The 20,953-nt window shown below is 48.7% G+C and overlaps 1 protein-coding gene across 1 annotated transcript in view; it reads left to right on the top strand.

Annotated features, from left to right (window-relative positions):
- The window catches only part of LOC147634547 (Peptidase M20/M25/M40 family protein), a 60,402-nt gene extending 41,361 nt beyond the window's left edge, over positions 1 to 19,041 (top strand). The window contains exons 7-10 of the mRNA XM_086803637.1: positions 421 to 543; positions 8,417 to 8,573; positions 18,417 to 18,450; positions 18,630 to 19,041. Coding sequence (XP_086659763.1) covers positions 421 to 543; positions 8,417 to 8,573; positions 18,417 to 18,450; positions 18,630 to 18,742 — 427 coding nt within the window. The 3' untranslated portion in view covers positions 18,743 to 19,041. The remainder of the gene's footprint in view (positions 1 to 420; positions 544 to 8,416; positions 8,574 to 18,416; positions 18,451 to 18,629) is intronic.
- The last annotated feature ends 1,912 nt before the right edge of the window (positions 19,042 to 20,953 follow it).

Raw genomic sequence — 20,953 nt, 5'->3', positions numbered from 1 at the left:
GTCCCTTTTTCACCAACCTTCCCCCCCGCCCCCCCCACCCCCCCCCCCCCCCCCAAAAAAAAAGAAGGAGAATGCCAACCCATACACATGGGCACATGCACACGAATGAGTGGGCACATGCACTTACACATGGGCGGGTGGGTGCAAGCACACATTGCTGCCTGCCCTGCACCTTGAAAGCAATGGTTTAAATTTGTTGTTATAAATTTTGCTTTTTTTTTCTCTCTAGATTTTACTAGCCTTCTGTGCATTATATCCTGGGGGACTCCTGCGTCTTCACAATGTGTTATATAATGTGCTGCTGTATATAAATGGAGATTGGTGATGTTATATTGCTGAGTGCACTGCAATGTCGTTTCTTTTTTTCGAACATTAGTGCATTGCCTAGCTTGATATTACCTGAGGCTTTGCTGTTAATAGTGTGAAGGAAGTGGCCAAAAGGATCAAAGAGTATGTGGATGATATCAACAAGAGCATTAGTGACTTAGAAAGCAGAGGACCCGTTTCCAAGTACATCTTGCCAGATGAGGATATTAAGGGAAGGTAAATCCAATATCTTGCTCGTTTTCTTCCATATGTTTCTTTTTCCAAAAGGGGAAGACGATTGCCATTTCTGCCTTTGTCAACAAGTTTTACATCACATATAAATATAAACAGAGAGCGGGACGTCCACACATAGTCAGACACCAGGGCTTTTTCAGTTACCAATCTTGTATGGAGATGCCCTTGTATGATTGGTCTCATTGTCTATTTTCGACCTCAGAAGATGATAATATAATGTGTGTGTGTGTGTGTGTGTGTGTTTTGAAGAAATCTAGGACACATGGAGAGGAGAGAACAAATTTGATTACTAGCAAAAACATGTTATTTTGACTACACGATGAGAAAACAACATGATTACATGCTTGATGTATCCTTTTAAATAGCACGTAAAGGTATCTTTGACCTTTGCAAAATGGAAGAGCCGATCAATCCAAGATAGTGGAGCTGTGATGAGCACACCCCCATTCCCCCCCCTCCCCTTCCGCCTTAGCTGCCCCGCTTCGCGCTTCCGCCAGCGTGTTCCCCCCCCCCCCCCCCCCCCCCCCCCTTCCCTTTTCTCTAATCCTACCCCACCCCCCCCCTGTTCCCGTGCCTTCTCCCTCTCCTATGGGCTGCCTCTCCCCCTAGGCCTCTTCCCTCTCCCCCGTCTCCCTTTCGGCTCTCCATTCTCACCTCGTCCCCTCCGTTTTCAGCAGGCAGTTTGCTTTCAGTTCTTGAGCATATTTAGAACTGAGCATATTTCTCCTTCGGCAAGCTTTGTCTTCACCCTTCAGGAGGACTCCATGGCACCCGCTCTGTCATCCCCAACTGAGGCCACCGTCCCTTGCCTATCCTTCTCAGAAGTGGACCCCCAGCTCCTCGCTTCGACAGCTGCATCCCTAGAGGCCTCCACTCTGGTGTGCAAGATCGTTGGTAGCTGGCAGGCGCGCAGATAGCTCAGGGATCTTTTACAAGCTAGCCTCCTTGGAGCACCTGTAAAGATTACCAATATTCATCCTTTGCGGTGTGGCTACTACCAGGTAGAGTTTGACTGCCAACGGTGTCAGATAGAGTCATGCTGCTGAGCCCCGTTGCATTGTGTACGGCCTAGGCCTTCTTTGCGAGGTGCCAGCACGGCTTCAACCCAACATCCGACCCACTGGCTGGCATTTCAGGCTTTCTCGTCACAGTCTGCTTCCCAGGCCTCAGGAAGGAATACCTTTCTCTTCTTTGGGTGATTGGTTGAGCCATTGGGAGAGTAATGGAATCCCCCCCCCCCCCCCCCCCCCCACTGCCACTTTGGCCTTGGCTCGGGCGGCCTGGATTCCATCTCTACGTATGTGTGTTGCCTCTCCGGAGATAGTGCCGCATGTCATATCTCTTCCTTGCTTCCGGGGAGACCCCATTCTGCAGAGATTAGAGTATACTGGCCTCCTTGGCCAATGCTTCATATGCAGGCAGATGGGACATCTTGCTAGAGCTTGTCCTCATCGCCAGTCCAGGAGAACAACCCCCCCCCCCCCCCCCCCCAAAAAACCGCCCGGTCCCAGTTCAGATCCTCCTCAGGGGGTTGGGAGGGAAATAGGCCCTCAAGGAGCAGAGCACCAGGACCTGGTCGCAAACAACACTGCAGCTAGGGAGTGGCAGACCGTTGGCCCGCGCCAAGGTCGCCAGCCAACTACCAGAGCTGAGCAGCGCCGTCGTGCGTGCTAGGCTGGCAGATCACACGAGGAATCGGTTCTGTCAGAGAACCGTTTCAAGCAGTTATCGTAGCATCCACCGGACGGCAGTGGCCACCCCCTAGTCACTTTGAGATCCCTCCGGTTTGGAGGCCGTTACCCCCCTGATATGCCTCTTTAGATTCTTAGATTCTAGTGAGGCCAGTTGGTCCCACTAAGCCTTCGGCGATCCCCTCCCACACTCTCCCTCTCTGAAGGACTCCTCCCCGCCGCTTCCATCTTCCTCTTCCTCTTCCCCGCTCCTCCCCCCCCCCCCCCCCCCTCTCTCTTCTCTCATCCCCAACCCTCGCCTCCGACCCCCCCTAGCAGCCCCTTTGCCCCGTCCTCTTCTGAGCCTGCACCCCCCATCCCTCTGCCTCTCTTGAGCATTCCCGCCGCCCTCCGGCCATGCCTGACCCGGAGAGGAAGCAGCCGGCGAGCTCAGTCCATCGATTGATTCATCACTTCTTGGAGCCGGTAGAGCTAACCATCGTCACCTCTCCGGTGAGGGCTCTCCCGCCAAAGTAACCACGTGGCCCTCCAAGATCCCGGGGCAGCCAGTGGACTACAGTTTCTTCCGATGTCTCCCTGTTGAAGGAACTGATATTTTCGAGGAGACGGTAGCTCCCATTCGGATCTGTGTGCTGTTTCGTCATTCCAGGCCATCCACGTGAGAGAGTGGCACGATGATCTTCTCCTTTCCCTTGAGTGCAGCCCCGTTGACGGATTGGGATTCGGAGTCAGTTTTTGCCACCATCCAGTGGAGCTTTCGCACCATCCACATGATCTACGCATCACCGACGTGCTTACCCATCTTTGGTTAGGACGGGGAGGTGGTGTCCTCCAGCTTGGACTTTAGAGATGCTGCTCTTTGTGTTCCTTCATATCTCAGTTGTAGTACCCCTTCTCCCCTTCTATAGGTACCTGCATTGTGACAAGTGGAGTTTAGAGTATGCTTACTCTCGAGCTCGGACATAGTAGCGACACATGGAGGCTAGGATCTGCGCCCACTTGGCACACTTTGTCCTAGGACTAACTGTGACCACTCCTCGCTGAAACTCAGACCCAAGACTCTTGGAGTGGAGGGCAGTTTCGATAGCTCTGCCTCCGAGAGAATTTGATATGCGGATTGTCTCATGGAACATTTAGGGTTTGGGAGGGCCTCAGTGTTTTTAGAGGTGAGGCATCCTTAGAGGAGAGCTCCATAGAGTCGTAGTTGGGGGACCCATTGACATTTTATTCCTCCAGGAGCACCATCTTTCCGAGGGGCGTACTCGTCGCTTTGCAGGAGATTTTACTAGGCATGAGTCACACTTTCTGGTCTCCCTCTTTTGACCCCTCCGGGATGCAGGGGGCAGTTTGTATTTCAGTCAAAGAGCAGCTCTTGCCGACAGTGGTTCGCTTAGGCATCATAGACACTAGGCAGGCTTAGTGGGTTACCATTAGGATTGGAGAGGACTGTGTGGGCTTCCTCAATGTTTATGCCCCGAACGTCGCTGCAGGCAGAGCCACCTTTCGGAGTATAGTTTGTTAGTCCCTCCCTGAGGCCGACTTCTAGTGCATAGGTGGGAATTTTAACATGGAGTCAACAGAGGATGGAGGCATGTCGACAGTTTTTGGCTTAGAGTACTCTGCTTGGGAGGAGTTTACTTGGCGCTTAGGGGACAGGACCCTTGGCACTTGCCAGAGTTTGGACATAGCCCCGGGAGTCTTTGCTTCTCAAGGTTTGACAGGAGGAGCACCGGCCCCAATCTTTCTCGACTTGATAGATTCTATGTGTATGAGTGGGCTTGCGGTTGCGGGGGACATGATTGGTATCTTGGCGGGCACTGCTTTCTCAGGTCATGCTCCGGTTATTTTGTCCTTGGAGGAGCACTAGGATGCCTCATATAGGACTCTGAGATTTGCAGCAAGATAGAGTAGATATGGGAGGGATTGGATTTTAACTCAAGTTCTACCGCACGCACCTTGGATGCCAGCCTTGGCGAGATCAATTGTTTATTGTTGTAGGAGGCAGCAGAGAGCAAATTGGCAAGATTTTGTGAGCTAGAGAGGAGCATTCAACTTCAGGAGAGTTCCCTAGATAGCCCGTGGATGGAGAGTTAGCTAGCTGTTGCCTGTATAGAGCTCAGATCCATAGAGGAGAGGAGGGTGGAGTATAGATACCATGCCAGAGCTTCCTTCTGGACCCAGGTCGGAGATAGAGTTACAGGAGATTTCTTTGAGATTGCCGGCCCCCACAAGCGGAGAGATGGTATTCGTAGGCTGCAAGGCCAAGATGGATCTATTGTTTTTGACCTGCCCATGTGAGGGCCATAGCCGCAGATTTTTTCAGATCCCTTCTCACGGGGCCCCCGTATCTTCATAGGTGGTGGATGCGCGAGAGCGGGTCTGGCGGCACACGAGAGAGTTGGTTTTCCCGCTCTCCAGACTTTCCTATTGACTCCCTTCAGCTGAGGAGCTGGCGAAGGCCTTGACGGCACTCCCTAGGAGCAAATGCCTGGGAGCGGATGGGCTTGCAGTCTCCTTTTTTCTTGGTCGGCAAGATTATGACTACGGGAGCCATGCCAAAGAGGCTGTGAAAGGGTTTGATTCACTTGATTCTCAAAAGGAGGGTGGTGATAGATAGGAGATTCGGCAGTCTCCTCAGGACTGCCTACACGATTTTGTCCAAGGCCATCAACCGGAGACTTCATTCCTTCCTTCCCAACTTGATTCATGATACTCAGACAGGTTTTGTTCAGGATCGGAGCATTCTGGACATCTTCACTTTTTGGGAGGCGACAGCTTCAGCCAAGTTGCGTCAGCAGGATCTCATTGTGCTTCTTTTGGATTTTGAGAAAGCTTATGATACAGTTGATTGGGGCTTTCTGGCGGGGAAAATGTACCAGATGGGACTTCCGGAGGAGTGGATCCGTTGTGTTTCTAGACTTTACTCGGCCTTTCACAGCGGGTCAGGTTCTCATTTAGGGAGCAAAAGGTGATAGATTTCCCCTTTCTTGCTTGGGCCGGCAGGGCTGCCCACTTGCACCGTACCTCTTTCAACCTGACTTGTTCTATTTGTCGCCAAGGCCATGAGCAGTTTCAGCTCAGGAGATTGGGCTCCAGGGCATCGGCCGGGGATGACAGAGCAGCTGCCATGGAGTCCTCCTGGGGGTTCAAGCCCAGAAGAGGCCGAAACTTGCCGGGATAGAGAGCTGCCTGAGAACTGAAAACCTGCCTTGAGAAGCACTGAAGGGGGGAGGTGAGAAGGGAAACGAGGAAGGAGGACAGGGGAGGAGAGAAGGTGGAAGGGAGGAGGAAAAGAGGGGGGGGGGTGTGCTGGACGGCCGAGGGCAAGAGGCAGATGAGAGCAGGGGCAGAGGGCGCAGGCGAGAGGAAAGGGAGGGGAGTAGTGCACAAGTGAGAGAGAAGGAGAGCGGAAGGGGCTATGCTCAGGCGGAAGCTGGCATTTTGTTTTGGGGGGGGGGGGGATGCGCAAAGGCACAGGGCAAAGGTGGGTAGGGGGAGGAGGGGCGATGGTAGGCAGGGGGAGGAGAGGGCGATGGCACCAAGTGAATGCCTTATTATGCAATATGATTTTTTTCTAGCTGATATCCTGCCAATTAGTGTTGTTCCTTTTTGGACCCAATTTGGGAAGAGAGGGAGTGTAGAAAAGTAACTAAAAGTATCTTTTCTTGGAAAGTACACGTGAGCTGAAGTCTAGCAGCTTTTGCTTGACTATCAAGTGGCGCTTTCCAATTGATGAACTAATAGGCAGTTGCTGATTTACCTCATGTTCCTGTCTGAGGACTAAGTCTAGACTGAGTGTCTAAGACCATTTGGTTGTCCCTTAAGATGATTCTTGGGACAACAATTTACTGACTTCGCAATGCATAAGCAAGAGGTACCCACAAATGTTAGGTACTCAAGGTATGGACTTGGTTCCATAGAAGCATTGAATGCTCCAAGGTGTGAACTTGGTTCCACTGAGGCATCTAAACCCTTGATTTTGATAATCAAAGGGAATTTCACCTACATCAGATGCGCTGCACACTATAGACAGATTGTGGGTGAGATAAATTTACAAGTGAAGTGGAAGTGAACTTTTTGATGTGGAGGTTGTTTGTGTGTGGCTTGTCTTACGGAGTTCTAATGTGGATTAGAGAGTTTCAATGAGTTACTGTCCGTTGGGGATTGTGGAGAGGACTTTTTTTGTTTGGAATCTCCAAGTTTTGTTCAGATTCTAGTAACTAGGGATATGAGGGGCTTATGAGAGAAGCTTACCTCATGAATTGACCTGTTTGGTGGGTGAAAAATAACTTAAACGATTTTGACCGTTACAGCTGATTCAATCGGAGAGTTGCCTTTCGAGGGTAATAGTTGGGTTTTCCATTTGTTAGGAAACACTTGTTACAGGGTCTTTTTGAGTTAGCAAAACCCAATAGTTTTGTGAAGTTGCCTTGATCACAGGAGTTCCAGTTTCCAAATAAGTAGTAACTTGGAGGAGGTAGAGTGGATCCGGAAGAGCTTTTGATCCTTCTAAAGGATTGCTCTCTAAATCCAAGATGACTAGAGGAGTCATGCAGGGCACCAACCAGCTGGTACAACTGATTCAACAGTAGGTGCATACAAATACAATGATGATAGGTGCAACAAATACAATGGGTAATACGGCAGGTACAACTGGTACTATGGGTGATACAACAGATACAGCAGGTGCTCTTGCAGGTATAGCTGGTACAACAGATACTATGGCAGGTAGGACAACTGGTGTTATGGTTGGCATAGCAGGTACTTTTGCATGTACAACAGGTAACGCTCATACAATAGCAGGTACATGCAGTTTAGTAGATTTTCAGGCCTATACATCACCTGTACAGGGCTGTACAAAACCGTACAAGACGGTACAGCAGATGAAACAACTCTGTACAGGGTCATACTGCAGGTTAGGGTTCTCTACAGGTTGGTACAGCTGGCGAGCAGCTATGTCTTCAGGTTTGCATCTCTTTTTCTCTGCCACAAAGCTAGTTGACCAACCCACCTTCACCTCCCTATGCATGGCAACACCCCCATGTGGCAAAGTTGGCCACACGCTTGGCATTTATTATTATCATTTCGCCCCTTTTTATTTTCTATGGTCTTGGTCTTCAATGACCTTGGTACCTTTCATAAACTTGGTGCCTACACATGACGAGGTTAGCACATAAAATATATATAATTAAAATAAGTGCCGAGTTGCTTATCTATTGAGCATAGCTGAATTTGAAATGTCCAGGCCGCCATTGGGCCTGCATCTTAAGAGCCGGGTAGCACTTAGGAGTGTTTTTTTTAAGAGGCTAAAGATCTAAAACAATTACTCTACAAAGGACCCTGCTTTGTAGTTTTGCGTTGACGATGCCAAGAGCAAGGGAGTCTGAAGGGACCTGGGTCCCAGGCTACTTTAACGTGTGGTTACCATTTTCTCTTGAGCAAAGATAGTTCTGAATCATGTGCTGGATCTTCTGACACAAGGTGGCAAGTATTACAAGGTTAACTACCACCACTCTACTGGCCAGTGAGTTTGGGGGATTCTACAATTTGTCAATTCCTGTGGATGCTTGCACAAAGGGAGGTTGCTCTACTGAGACATTGACATGATAGTGGAGGCATGAGATGGTGGTGTGCCTTGGGGAATAACTGAAGGCCCACCTTTGCTTCCCTATTGCCAGAGAGAAAAGGGGGGGCAGGGTTAAGCCAAAAGCCACGGATTTCCTTGATGCATGCGCCAAAGGCAAGGTAGAAGATCTCAATTGCTGCTGTGAAGCAACAGAGGTTCTCCTCCTTGCCCTTATATCATCTGCGAACTTTGAGTCCAGCAGCTCCTCCACACTCTAGATAGAAAGCTGGGACTTGTGTTTTGGGTGACTACAAAGCATTTCTTTCATAAATGATATGGATAACAGGAAACAGATCTAATATTCTCTTCAAGTTTGTACTTAGAATGTTTCAAAGCTATGGGGCTAGACCTGCTTTGCAGTTACATTGAGGCATGCATTATTTTTGTTCGAGGTGGTATTGTGCATGCATGTGTGTGCACATGCACGTGCATTGGGATGTCATCAATAAGTACACTAGAACAAGTAAATTTGCTGTCACAATCTATTTTATTCATGCATTTCAATGGATCCTAATGGTTTTCTTTAATTTGTTTGCAGATTATATTTGGATTTTGATGACATAATGACTTCTGGAGTTGCATGCAAACTTGATTCTCCCGGTTTTCATGCATTATGCAAGGCCACAGAAATAGTTATGGGAGTTGTTAAGCCATATTCGATCACAGGGTCTCTTCCTTTGATTCGCGAATTACAGGTAAGGTCTTTTGTAAGGCGTATTTAAAATATGATTTTCTCATCTGGTGTCATTGGGGCCTTCGAGGTTGGAAAGTGTTGGCTGATGCCTGTGGAAGCCTGCCTGGACAAGGCTCTAACTCCTTGTTTCTCTGGCCTAATCTTTGAGGTATGCCTCTATTTCTCAGCCAGCAAATCTTGGCCAATAGCCTCAATTGCTGTGGTCGGTGTGGTCAGCCTGCAGATCCACTAAAGCGCCTACTCATGCCAGACCAGCCTGCATGCATACTTGGGTCCAGCCCAAGGTTGGTTGAGACCCGCGTGTACCGTGGCTCCACAACCTCACAGCTCTATTGCCCCAATGATTGGGGCATGCCTCTATTTCTTGGCCAAAACATCTTGGCCACCATCAGATGATGGGGTGGTAGTTCTGTGGATTCATTGGCCCATTGCCTTGTGCATAGAGTATGGTGGTGTCCTTCGATCAGGATCTATTAAATTCTGTGGATTCGTTGGTCCATTGCCTTGTGCATAGAGTATGGTGGTGCTCTATGCTCAGGCTCTTTCGACACGCTTTGTTGAAGAGATTTGCAAGTTGCGTGTTGTAGAGTGCTTCTGCTAAACGTTGAATCCTTGTGTGTTGAATGGGGGCTCTTTACATAGGCCCACAACAGTGGTCAGTGTGGTCGCCTTGCATATGACCAGGTTGGGCCTTTAAAAAATATACATGTTTTAAACCTACTGAAGTGCCCTTTATTGCACGTTCATACCTGCATTCCAAACTTGCCATCCACAAATGGCACATTACGAAGTCTTTGCTCTTGTGACACCTTACGCCCCCCAAAGAGTGTATATAAAACAAGTTTTGAGTGCCTCAGCACTGGCAGGCAGCCTCTGTCATGGGCAGACTGTTCAAGGACAAGGAGTGGGTCCTTTGGGCAAAAGAACCAGGCTGTCCAAAGGACCAAGCAGTTTCACAAGCACAGGGCGGGGGAGATCAGACAACATCCAGGGAGCAGGCAGGCAAGACAACGTACAGGCAGTGGAAAGGTTAGACAGCGAACTGGCATGCCGCCCACAGGCAGGCAAGTCGGTCAGCAGGTGTGAACAGCCAAACAGTGGCAGTTAATGCAAATCAGTCCAGGGCTTCCTGTTGCAGTAAATGTACGCAATTTGGAGAGGACTACAGGAGGGTTTCTTGTTGTGTTCCCAGCTAGTTCAGTATGCGGTTTTAGTTTTGGCAGATCTAGCAAGATTTTTTGTGATTATTTCAGCATCATTCAATTGAGCAATAAACAGTAGATTCAATCTCTTCTGTTTCTTTATCTGCTGTGTTTATCCTCAGTTTTTTACTTTGAAGTAGTTCAAAGAACCATGCTTCAGTTAGGGCACCTTGACAATACCTTGACAATATATCTATCAAATGTGGTCTCTGATGACTCTCAGTTTCAGTTTTGTTTCTGTTTTCCATGACAATGATTTTCAATGGATACTTGTAATCATATTGTCTCATTGGCCCATCGGGCCGTAAGACGTAAATATAACTTTCTTTCTCAATTGAAAAGCATGTTGTGAAGTAGCTTGACCAGCTTCATTCATCTCACCTCTGCAATGTGGCCTATTAGAAGCTTCTTTTAGCCTCCAATCTTCAACATTTGCTGTTTGAGATAAAGCCCTAGCCTCATCTCAGCCTGTTGTAGCATGGAATAGCAGGGTAATCTTCTGCATCAGTGGGCAGCCAATGTGCATCATCAAACGCTCACTTGCGTTGTACTTGCAGAAGTCTTCTCTTTCATTTCCAGGCTTAAGACATTCTCTGGAAGGCTTGTACAGCAAGCATTTGATCACAACAGTCCATGGCATCTTATTGTCCATTGTACTCTTAGGTCCATGCAGAATGCAGGCGTATTTTTCTCTTTGGCTTTTTATGTTTTCATGTTTATAATTTTGTAATCTATTCTCTTGGATAGGATGTTGATGTTCAAATTGTTTTTTTGAGAAATCATATGTAGCACTTCTGGTGTCATAGACCCATTGGGTCTTTAGTAGACATTTATACAATCTCTCTCTCTCTCTCTCTCTCTCTCTATATATATATATATATATATATATATATATATATATAGAGAGAGAGAGAGAGAGAGAGAGAGAGAGAGAGAGAGAAATGAAATGTTATATCAACGTCTTCAAAAGGCCAAAGTGACCTATGAGACCAAAGTCACAACCATGTGACATCTGATACACTGTCTAGAAAAGAAAGAAAGAACTGAAGGTAAGTATCTAGCCCTACAATCTCTCTCTCTCTCTCTCTCTCTCTATATATATATATATATATATATATATATATATATATATATATATATATATAGAGAGAGAGAGAGAGAGAGAGAGAGAGAGAGAGAGAGAGAGAGAGAGAAATGAAATGTTATATCAACGTCTTCAAAAGGCCAAAGTGACCTATGAGACCAAAGTCACAACCATGTGACATCTGATACACTGTCTAGAAAAGAAAGAAAGAACTGAAGGTAAGTATCTAGCCCTACAATACATCAGTAGGGAGCATCTCGAAGCAGCAACTAGGGAGAGTGGGAAGCTAATGCTACTAGTCAAAATGGGTACATGGATACATGAATACATGAATATGGGGGAGTACAAAAGTGATAGTGAGTACAACAGTATATGGCTGGAGTGGTAATCATCCTAGGAGCTCTAGCATGGGTCTCTGCCGGATGGCCTGGATATCTGCCATAGTGAGATGCCTGGTTGGACGAGCCCGATGCCTCGCAATGATGCTTTGAATCCTCTGGTGTAGGCACCGTCTCCGATGTGAGGATCCGCGAACCCTCGGGCGTCCGGATCTGCCCAACTGGATAGCTCTCTCAACTAGAGTCCCACGGGGTGCCCACTGCTGGGCTGTCGACTGTGTGTCCTCCCAGGTAGTCCCTCTAAAGAAGTCAGTAATCTGTCTCTGTGTGGACTCCCTGCCAGTCGGGCGTCTGCTCCTGATAATGGACTCTCTGAGCCTGCGGATCTCAGGAGAGAGAGAGAGAGAGAGAGAGAGAGAGAGAAGAAGAAGAAAGAAAGAAAGAAAGATATATTAAGTGTCTACTAAAGTCCCAATGGGCCTATGAGACCGAAGTGGTACAATAATGTCCATGGCATATCTCATCATGGAATGGAAAATAAAACAGAATGAAAAAATAAATATAGCTATCTCACTGGGGTGATACAAAACTGTCCATGGAAACTCGTCATGGAATACTAAAAACATAAAAACATGGGAGCAACATCAGCTCCGAGTAGATGGTATACCACTCTCCAAAATGTCAAGCATGGGGTTGACGAGTATGGCCAAGAGGTCTCCCTGAGCTATGTCACGTGGAAAGGTAGCTCGATGGCGGTGGAGCATGTCCTGGATCTGGAGAGCTGATGAGGTGATCACGGCCGACGGGGGGGTCGAGGGCGTCGGGCACACTGGAGTGCAGAGGCTCGATCCGAGGTAACTCCTCTCGGGCGAGGTAGGTCCAGAGCAGCTCGTGGAGGGTCCACAAGATCCACTATGTCAGTGTCCTCCAGCAGGAAGAGGCCCAAGCAACGCTGGTCCTGGAAGTCAATGATCCTGGAGAGTGGACCGAATCCCTCACGAAATAGACAATGAAACCTCCCGTGGATCTCATAGTATATTGGGCAGCGGCAAATGTAATGCTCCTCCGTCGCAACCTCTGTGTGGCATAGTCGGCAGATCCTCTCCTCTCTGGGTGTCCGTACGAGCTTCCCGGCTCTGAAGATGCGCTCAACTCTACCTATCTCCACTCTGAGGCGGTGGGAAGAAACGCGTATCTGGCCAATCGCAAGCCGCATGGCATGGGACATGTGAACACTCAAGTAGCCCGACTGTTGGATGAATCCATCCTCAGTGAGTGTGAGGAAGTGGTCTTTGTAAAAGTGCATCTTCGGGCGGACAACAAAACCATCAGGGGATACGTGGAGAAGGTGCTCTTGGTAGAAAGCCATCTTCATCCCTAGTGCCTCGGCCGGTGTGATCCATGTGCGCGCTATGTGTAGCTGAATGATATCCATCCTGATGATCTTGTTGAGCTCACTCCGGCTCAACTCCAGGAAGGGGGAGTCCAGGCTGTACTGTAAAGGTGGAAGGCAATCCATATGCATACTATGTAGCTGTAACCATGTGCTAGTCTGGGAATACCAGCACTTCGTGTCACCCTATGATGCGAGCTGTTTGGAGGACTCTAGCGCGAGTCTAGAGTATCTGTGCTTGGAGAGGCTCCATAGCCTATGTATGAAAGTGACCGTCTCGAAGAGGGCCTCGGCTACGATCAGTGGGGCTCACCCTATGATGCGAGCTGTTTGGAGGACTCTGGCGCGAGTCTAGAGTATCTGTGCTTGGAGAGGCTCCATAGCCTATGTATAAAAGTGACCGTCTCGAAGAGGGCCTCGGCTACGATCAGTGGGGCTCACATCTTTGCCCGGACTATCTCATGTGGTACTAATGATTTACTCCTGATCATGCGGGAGATCATCATCACTAGTGGTCTCTCCATTTGCTTCCACCCATCATAAAACTCCCCTCCACTCGAGGCTTGCTGCTCTGCTGTAGATCCACTCCTCGGCCTGTGATAGAGACTCGGGCCCCAAATGGGAGCACCGTACAAAAGAGTTGGTGTAACGTGTCAAATAACCAGAGCTTCGTCGGAGGCTCATGAAACTGGATGCGTGCACACTGGCTCTCCAGGGCTCCGAGTGCAGCATACCCTCTAGTCAATCTGTCCTCCGCCGCCCTCCTTGTGGTAAAGCGCGGTCCAGCAAAAGTGACCCCCATGTAGACATATCTCCTGACTCTCTGTACTGTCTCCCCACCAAAGGTGAACTCAGGCAACTGGTCGGCCCACTGCTGAGAGGGGTTAAACACCATTACCTTGGTCTTCCCAAGTTTCACTGTAAGGTCCCTATCGTGGCAGAAGGTCCGTAATGCATCCAGGTGTCTCTGCAGCCCCTCTGGTGTATCTGAGATGAGTACAATGTCGTCGGCATAGAGCAACATAGGATCAACACTCCTCCCAAGCCAGCTCTAGGTCCTCCTAGTCTGTCAATGTAGCTGGAGATCTCATCAATGTATAGCCCGAAGAGTGTGGGTGATAGCGGGCAACCGTGCTTCACCCCAATAGTGCTGGTGATCTCCTCTGACATCCCTCCCGGAGCCCAGACCCGGCCTTTGACCGACTCATACAATGCTAAGACTCCCCATCTCATCTCAGCTGGCACCCCCATGTCCTGTAGCCTCTGCATCAGCCTCCCTCGTGGTACTGTGTCAAAGGCCTCGTGGAAATCCACAAAGCAACAATATACTCTCCTCCCATGAACTCTGCCCTCCTTGATGATGGCCCGAAGCGTGAAGATGTGATCCAGGGTAGAGTATCCCCTCTTGAACCCCGCCTGTCCATGTGCCCGATGCTGATGTGTCTCTGCCCAGTTGCTCAACTCATGCTCTAGTACCGATCCATAGAGCTTGGCTAGCACGTGGCCAACCATGATGGTCCTATAGTAACTCGGAACCGTAGGATCACCTGCTTTCAAGATCGGCACAATAGTATTTGCTTACCAACTAGGAAACCTTCGCAAAGGGCCTTATTGAACATGTGGGGTAAGAGTGGCACGAGCACATCCCTCGCATGCGAAAGGTGCTCTGCCGCTAATCCATCATGATCCTGGGCTTGGCCATCTTGCAACTTGTCAATGGCGTCGCAGATCATGCCGACAGAGAAGAAGGTGGAGGAGGTGAGTCAGCTCTCCGGTGGTCGGGGGAGAGGTGGCTGTCTGGGTATCTGGTAGAGCGAGGTAGTATAAGCATGCCATGTCTCCGGTGATGGAATAGGTGTCTGGGCTCTGGGTGTCTGGAAAACTCGCCATGCCTCCTTGCTGTCCTGTCCCAAGAAAAGATGGTACAACTCATGCTCCAACTTCGCCAGGTAGGCTCGCTTCTTCCTCCGCACGAGGTGGCAAAAGATCACGCGCGCCTGGTGATGTGTACAGATCCCCTGTGCTTCCTCTCGGATGAGGCAGGCATGGGTTTCCCGGCATTCATCATCATACCAGCCTTTCTGTGGGAAATTGTTGCTCGGAGGTGTGACGAATGGCCGAGTGTGAGGGAAGTACATGGCAGCTGACGTGTGGAGTGTCAAGGCGAACTGTGTCGTGAAGTCCTCCAGTGGTATGTGGGTCCATGTCCTGCAGAGCATTGTACAAGTGGTTGGCGTAGCCAGATGCTCTCTCCGGTGAAGTGGTATCGGGGGTGTCTCTGGGGGTCGCTCGGTGGTGGCATCGGATCAAAGCGGCATGCAATGCTGAAGGAAAGGTATGCATGATCGGCAGCTACAGCGATGGGGCGAGGTGGGACTGTAAAAGACTGTATGTCCGGTATGAGAGATAATGGTCCCAACAAGTAGTCCAATGTACTCGCACTGGGTTAATTTGTCGTGGAGTGCGCTCTCGGCTGCCTGCTGTGTGCATGCTTATGTGAAAAGCATGTGAAGGCTCCTCATCGAGCGAGGCCATTGAGTATGGCCAATCCGTGTGCTCCTCCTAGCTCCTGCAGATGATCTCCATAATCTGAATCCTCCTGTCAAGTCCTGGGAAGTCCTGTCAAGTCCTGGGAAGTCCTGTCAAGTCCCAACTCCTCTAGTGCTAGATCTCTGTACATGGGCTCATCACTCTCAAAAAAGGGCACCTGATGCTGTTTCATACGCGTGTTGAAGTCACCTGCCAACATTACATCTCCAATGCTAGAATAGTGCATGACATCCTCATAAAGTGGGAGGTATGGTGACTCACCCTCTGGATGGGTGGCGTAGGTGGAGCCTTTGGGCGCGGAGTAGCATATGGCAACATAAATATCACGTGGCTGATCAGTATGTCTGCGGACCCACATGAAATGGGCCTTCTCATCTCTCCACATGACCTGCACGACATGCTGTAGCTCCTCCCTGTAAAGGACAGCAACCCCTCCAGATCCTCTAGTACCTCCACGTGACCTTGCCTGAGGGCGGCAAGTGGACTCCCACCTGTAGCCTCTGACCTCTGGTAAGCGGGTGCCTGGGGCCTGGTGTGTCTCTGTATAAAGTTCAATGTGTCTGCCTCTGAAAGTCTCCTCAAACATCCCCACATCTGTCCTCATCGCCCCATTGTCGTTCCACACTGCAAATCTCAGGTGTGTCTCGTAGGCCGCGCCCCGTCATGGGTGCCTCTTTGTGATGATCACACGACCATCCCAGTAAACCGCCCACTTGCCCGCCTTGCGGGCCTCTAGAATCCGCGGCATACATTCCCTCCGATGTGCTACCTGGGCTCATGTGAGATCGTCCTCAAGGTAGATTTTGTCTCCCTTGAGGGCTCTCTTGGAGAGAAACCTTCGCCGTGTCTCTAGGTCCGCAAACTTGAGGATAACTGGCTGCTGCTTGGCAATGTCTTTCCCTACTCTCCATGCACTGACAATAATAGATGTGTCGGCCACTCCCATACGCCCGCAAATGCCCTTGGCATCCTCCAACGGGCTATCCTTCTCCTTCCATCCCACCACCTACACGTGAAGTGTGCGGATCTTCCTCTTCCCCTCCTCCTCCATGGCCGCATTGACGAACTCGTCCTTGTTCGTCGGTGGCTTGCGCTTCTTCTCTACCTCAATCCACTCGGATGTGGCTTGCACCTCCTCTTGGGCCTTCTTGGCCACTGCTGTTCATGTTTGGATCTCCTTTGCTACATGTGTTTTGATGCCTTCAAGCTCCTTAGTGACGTGTGCGGGCATGGCCTCTTTGATTTCCCCTTCCTCCCCCTTGAAGAGCTCGATCTCCCTCTTGCAAGCGGCCACTTTGTCCCACAACTCCGCAATGACCTTGTTGCACTCATGCATGATGCAAGCACTCTTCAATATCCGCTTTCCACGAGGCAAAATGCGCTCGCATCTCCTCATAAACTTCCTCTTTCCGCTCCGCCATTTTCCGGTGGAGGTTTTCGGCGAGGAGGGTGCACATCGTTGCCATGGCGTCTTGTGTGGTCTTTTGGGCCCCCTCCAGGTCGTTTTTGTGGGCCTTACAGATGTTCCGCAATTCCTCTATTCCTTTCTTTTGCTTGTTGTCCGGTGTCGCTTCGAGGTAGGTCCATATGGCGGAGTACTTCCTGCCACGCTCACCACGTGTACGACCTTCCGTGGTTGTTCCGCACGTCTTCCCCGTGGAGGGGCCCAGCGCACAGAGGCAGGAAAGAGAAAAGAGCAGACGGAGCGAAGTGGGTAGCACGAAGAGAGATGGCGAAGAGTAGTGTGAAGCGAAGTGGGGCAGGGCAAAAAGAGAGAGAATGGCAAAGAGCAGTGTAGAGCTAAGTGGGCAGCGCGAAGAGAGAAGATGGCCACTTGCGCGCGATCAGCAGTGGGGCTGAGGGTCACGCCATGGCTCAAAGAGAGAGAGAGAGAGAGAGAGAGAGAGAGAAAGAGAGAGAGAGTTATATTAACGTCTATGGAAGACCCCAAGGGCCCATGAGACCAAAAGTAATACAATGGTACCATGGGTATACTGAGCCATAGTCACAAGAAATAGCCTTTTCAGCCCCTAGAAACGCGTTTCTCCGTTTCAAGACCCCATCTGTTTCCATGGCCGTTTCTCATTTTCCAAGTGATGTTGTCACAGGAAATGGCCGTTTCCACCCTTAAAAACTCGTTTCCCCGTTTCCATTACTCGAATGTTTCCGTTCCCGTTCCCGTTTCTTGTTTTTGGTGACTATGTACTGAGCCATGGAAAACTGAAAGAAAAAGTAAAATGAAAACATCTGACAGTACATGTGATCAACAGATGATCCTGTGTAGAGTGAGATATGTTGTGATCAGCTACAGTTCTCCTTCTAACGGCCTCTTTTTTAATCCCAAGGGTAGCTGCTCCATCCTCTCCCTGTGCTTTGTCGCTGTCGCTCTGATCACCTTTGGCGTCGGCATCATCTCGGTGCGATTCCCCTCCTACACCTACATCCGGGTCAACATCCTCACGATTCATCTGGGATGCGAATATGGCCCTTGTGAACGGCTGGTATGAGCTGATGTCAATGCAGCGGTGTCAGCATGGGAGGCTGATGTGAATGCTTGTGCCTTGAAGAAATTAGTGATGGATCTCTGGGCAACATCTTGTATGGGCTGGCCTTGTCATCTCAGCATGTCCTCTCAATGCTCCATCCCTATGTTGTCTGAGGTCTATGAGGTACATCCCAAGATCATACAGCATCACCTGTGCCAGTGGCCTAAACCCCTCCTGGAAGAGGCAGTGAAATCTCCCCTGTATCTCATAATATGCTGGGCATGTGAACATATAGTGGGCCTTGTCCTCTATCTCCCCTATGGTGCATACTCTGCATATCCGCTCCTTTGGTGGGATGTTCAGTCTCCACTCAGAGACAGTGGGGGGATACTCTGAGCTGACCATCACAACGTGCATAGCATGTGACATGTGGATCTGCATGTACCTTGGGATCTCAAAGAATCCATCCCGTTGAGTCTCAAAAATGCTCTTTGTAGAACTCACATTTCATCCCTCACTGATGATGACACCCAAGTCTGACATCTGTGTAGGCCGAGTAGATCCAACCGGATGGTCCAGTTTATTTCTTATCGCTGTGAGAGGTCGAGTTGTTGCGGAGAGTCTAGGCTGCACAGGAATGGGGGAAGATGATCCATCTGCAATCCTGTGCATGAAACCTATTCAACTACCTACTGCTGGTGTAAGGGTGGTGGCCATCTTGAGAGAGAGGGACAGAGAGAGTTCAACAAAAGTTCACATGGGTTTAAGAACATTTCTTTGCCTTATTGCAGGATGAAGGCTTTGATGTTCAAACTGCAGGATATGGTAAGCAGTTGGCATATGCTCGTTTTTTAAACTAATGTCTCCCCCCCCCCCCCCCCCCCCCAAAAAAAAAAAAACAACAACAACATGCGCGTGCGCGCGCACACAAAAGGTCTGTTGAAATATACTTAGCATGCATGCTATCAGTGCAATATCTACTTGCTAATGCACGTTTCTTGTAGGTGTCATGGCAACATACCATGCCAAAAATGAATATTGCTTGTTGACGGATTTCAAGCTAGGGTTTAAGGTTCTATGCAATGTCATATCCTTACTCGAGGAGCAAAGTTTTTAAGAGCACTTTCAGCTCTTTTGATGATCCCAATTCGTCAGAAATCAACATCCTGTCATGATTTAAAATTATAGGTTCGTAAAACTTTCATGTCCACAAATTGTCTGTTGTAATTAGGATAAAACCATATGAAATAAAAGGGTGTTGAAAGGATGAGGTGAAAATCGACATCATATCATACTAGACTTGTAAAACATCATGTCCCCAAATAGTCTGTTATAGTTCTGAATGAGGAGACACACAAGTTCACTATCACTATGAGAAACGGAAAAAGTATAATAATGAGTAAGCTTTTATTTGCATTTGATTCGTTACCATTTGTCTGTGATGTGACTAGTAATAACTATCTGTGCTAACCTTTTTCTTGGTGATTTATTATCAAATGGAATGCATTAGATTCCATGTTTTACTAATATAATGGATTGCAGAAATGGCCCGAGCCTTTGGGCGGGCGTACTTGTCAGTTGAGCCTTTCGAGCTACTTGTCATTGCATGCAGACCTAATTAAGTGGTCCCTTTGTGTTGATTAATCAAAATACATGTAGCTTTGTTTGAAGAGGCCTTTCCAATTTGTACATGATTGGCTAATGATGCAGTTTTGTTTTGTTTTGTTTTACAATCCGGGGTTTACATGGCACAGAATGATTCTCATGATGTAGTGCTCTCACCCTCGTCCTTATTCTGCAGCGTCTGTTACTACAATTACAATGTCTCCCACCTTTTGTTCAACCAAGAAGCCCTTTTCCTAAAAACCTAAGTCCATACCCTTATCGATTCACACCTCAAGAATATTGAGAAAACATTATCAGAAACCCCATGAGCTCTATGCCACATAAGAGGTGGTAGGTTGATTACTACAAGGCAATGCAGATACCTCTTCATGAACAGTTTGAAATGAGATATTGCAACGCACGTTGAATTGAGAGGGAATACGCAATAAGGTCGCCCACAACAGGAAACAAGAATTGTCTAGTAAATTTTAACTTCAAATTTGAATTGAGAGGGACGGCTTGGGAAGGACTATTTCGTTGAGTACAGGACAACGTTTGGAAGAATTTGGTGGATGAGAAATAGTCCTTCCCAAGCCAGGACGAGCTTCTTTGCCCATTTCTGAATGTTAAGCCTAGTGTTAAACAAAAAGATAAGGCATCTAACACCTTCTTGATAAAAGCCAACATCAAAAGAGTCACTTGTATCTTTAAGACTAGTCGTAAACTTGGCTCCATAGGTGTAGCCACATGATTACACTCTTTTCAAGATTGAACCCCTTCAACAATGTATCTATGTGTTTCCTTTGCAGCATAATAATGCCATCATTATGTTGTCAAAACTCAATGCGAAGGTTTCCTTGCTAGTTGGTCAACAAATACTATAGTGTCGATCTTGAAAGCGGGTGATCCTACGGTTCCGAGTTACTAAAGGACCATCATGGTTGGCCACATGCTAGCCAACAAGCTCTATGGATCGGTACTAGAGCATGAGTTGAGCAACTGGGCAGAGACACATCAGCATCGGGCACATGGACAGGCGGGGTTCAAGAGGGGATACTCTACCCTGGATCACATCTTCACGCTTCGGGCCATCATCAAGGAGGGCAGAGTTCATGGGAGGAGAGTATATTGTTGCTTTGTGGATTTCCATGAGGCCTTTGACACAGTACCACGAGGGAGGCTGATGCAGAGGCTACAGGACATGGGGTGCCAGCTGAGATGAGATGGGGAGTCTTAGCATTGTATGAGTCAGTCAAAGGCCGGGTCCGGGCTCCAGGAGGGATGCTAGAGGATATCACTAGCACTATTGGGGTGAAGCACGGTTGCTCGCTATCACCCACTCTTCGGGCTATACATTGATGAGATCTTCGACTACATTGACGGACCAGGAGGACCTAGAGTTGGCTTGGGAGGAGTGTTGATCCCTATGTTGCTCTATGCCGGGACGTTATACTTATCTCAGATACACCAGAGAGGCTATAGAGACACTTGGATGCATTACGGACCTTCTGCCAGGATAGGGACCTTATAGTGAACCTTGGGAAGACCAAGGTAATGGTGTTTAACACCTCTTAGCAGTGAGCCAATCAGTTGTCTAAGTTCACCTATGGTGGGAAGCCAATACAAAGAGTTAGGAGATATGTCTACATGGGGGTCACTTTTGTTGTACCGCGCTTTACCATGAGGAGGGCGGCGGAGGACAGATTGACTAGAGGATATGTTG

This window comes from Cibotium barometz, chromosome 10 (genome assembly GCF_041138505.1).
Source record: "Cibotium barometz isolate CiBa-2024 chromosome 10, ASM4113850v1, whole genome shotgun sequence".
NCBI lineage: Eukaryota > Viridiplantae > Streptophyta > Polypodiopsida > Cyatheales > Cibotiaceae > Cibotium > Cibotium barometz.
The sequence above is the reverse complement of the archived record's forward strand: the minus strand, read 5'-3'. Positions and strand labels throughout refer to the sequence as shown.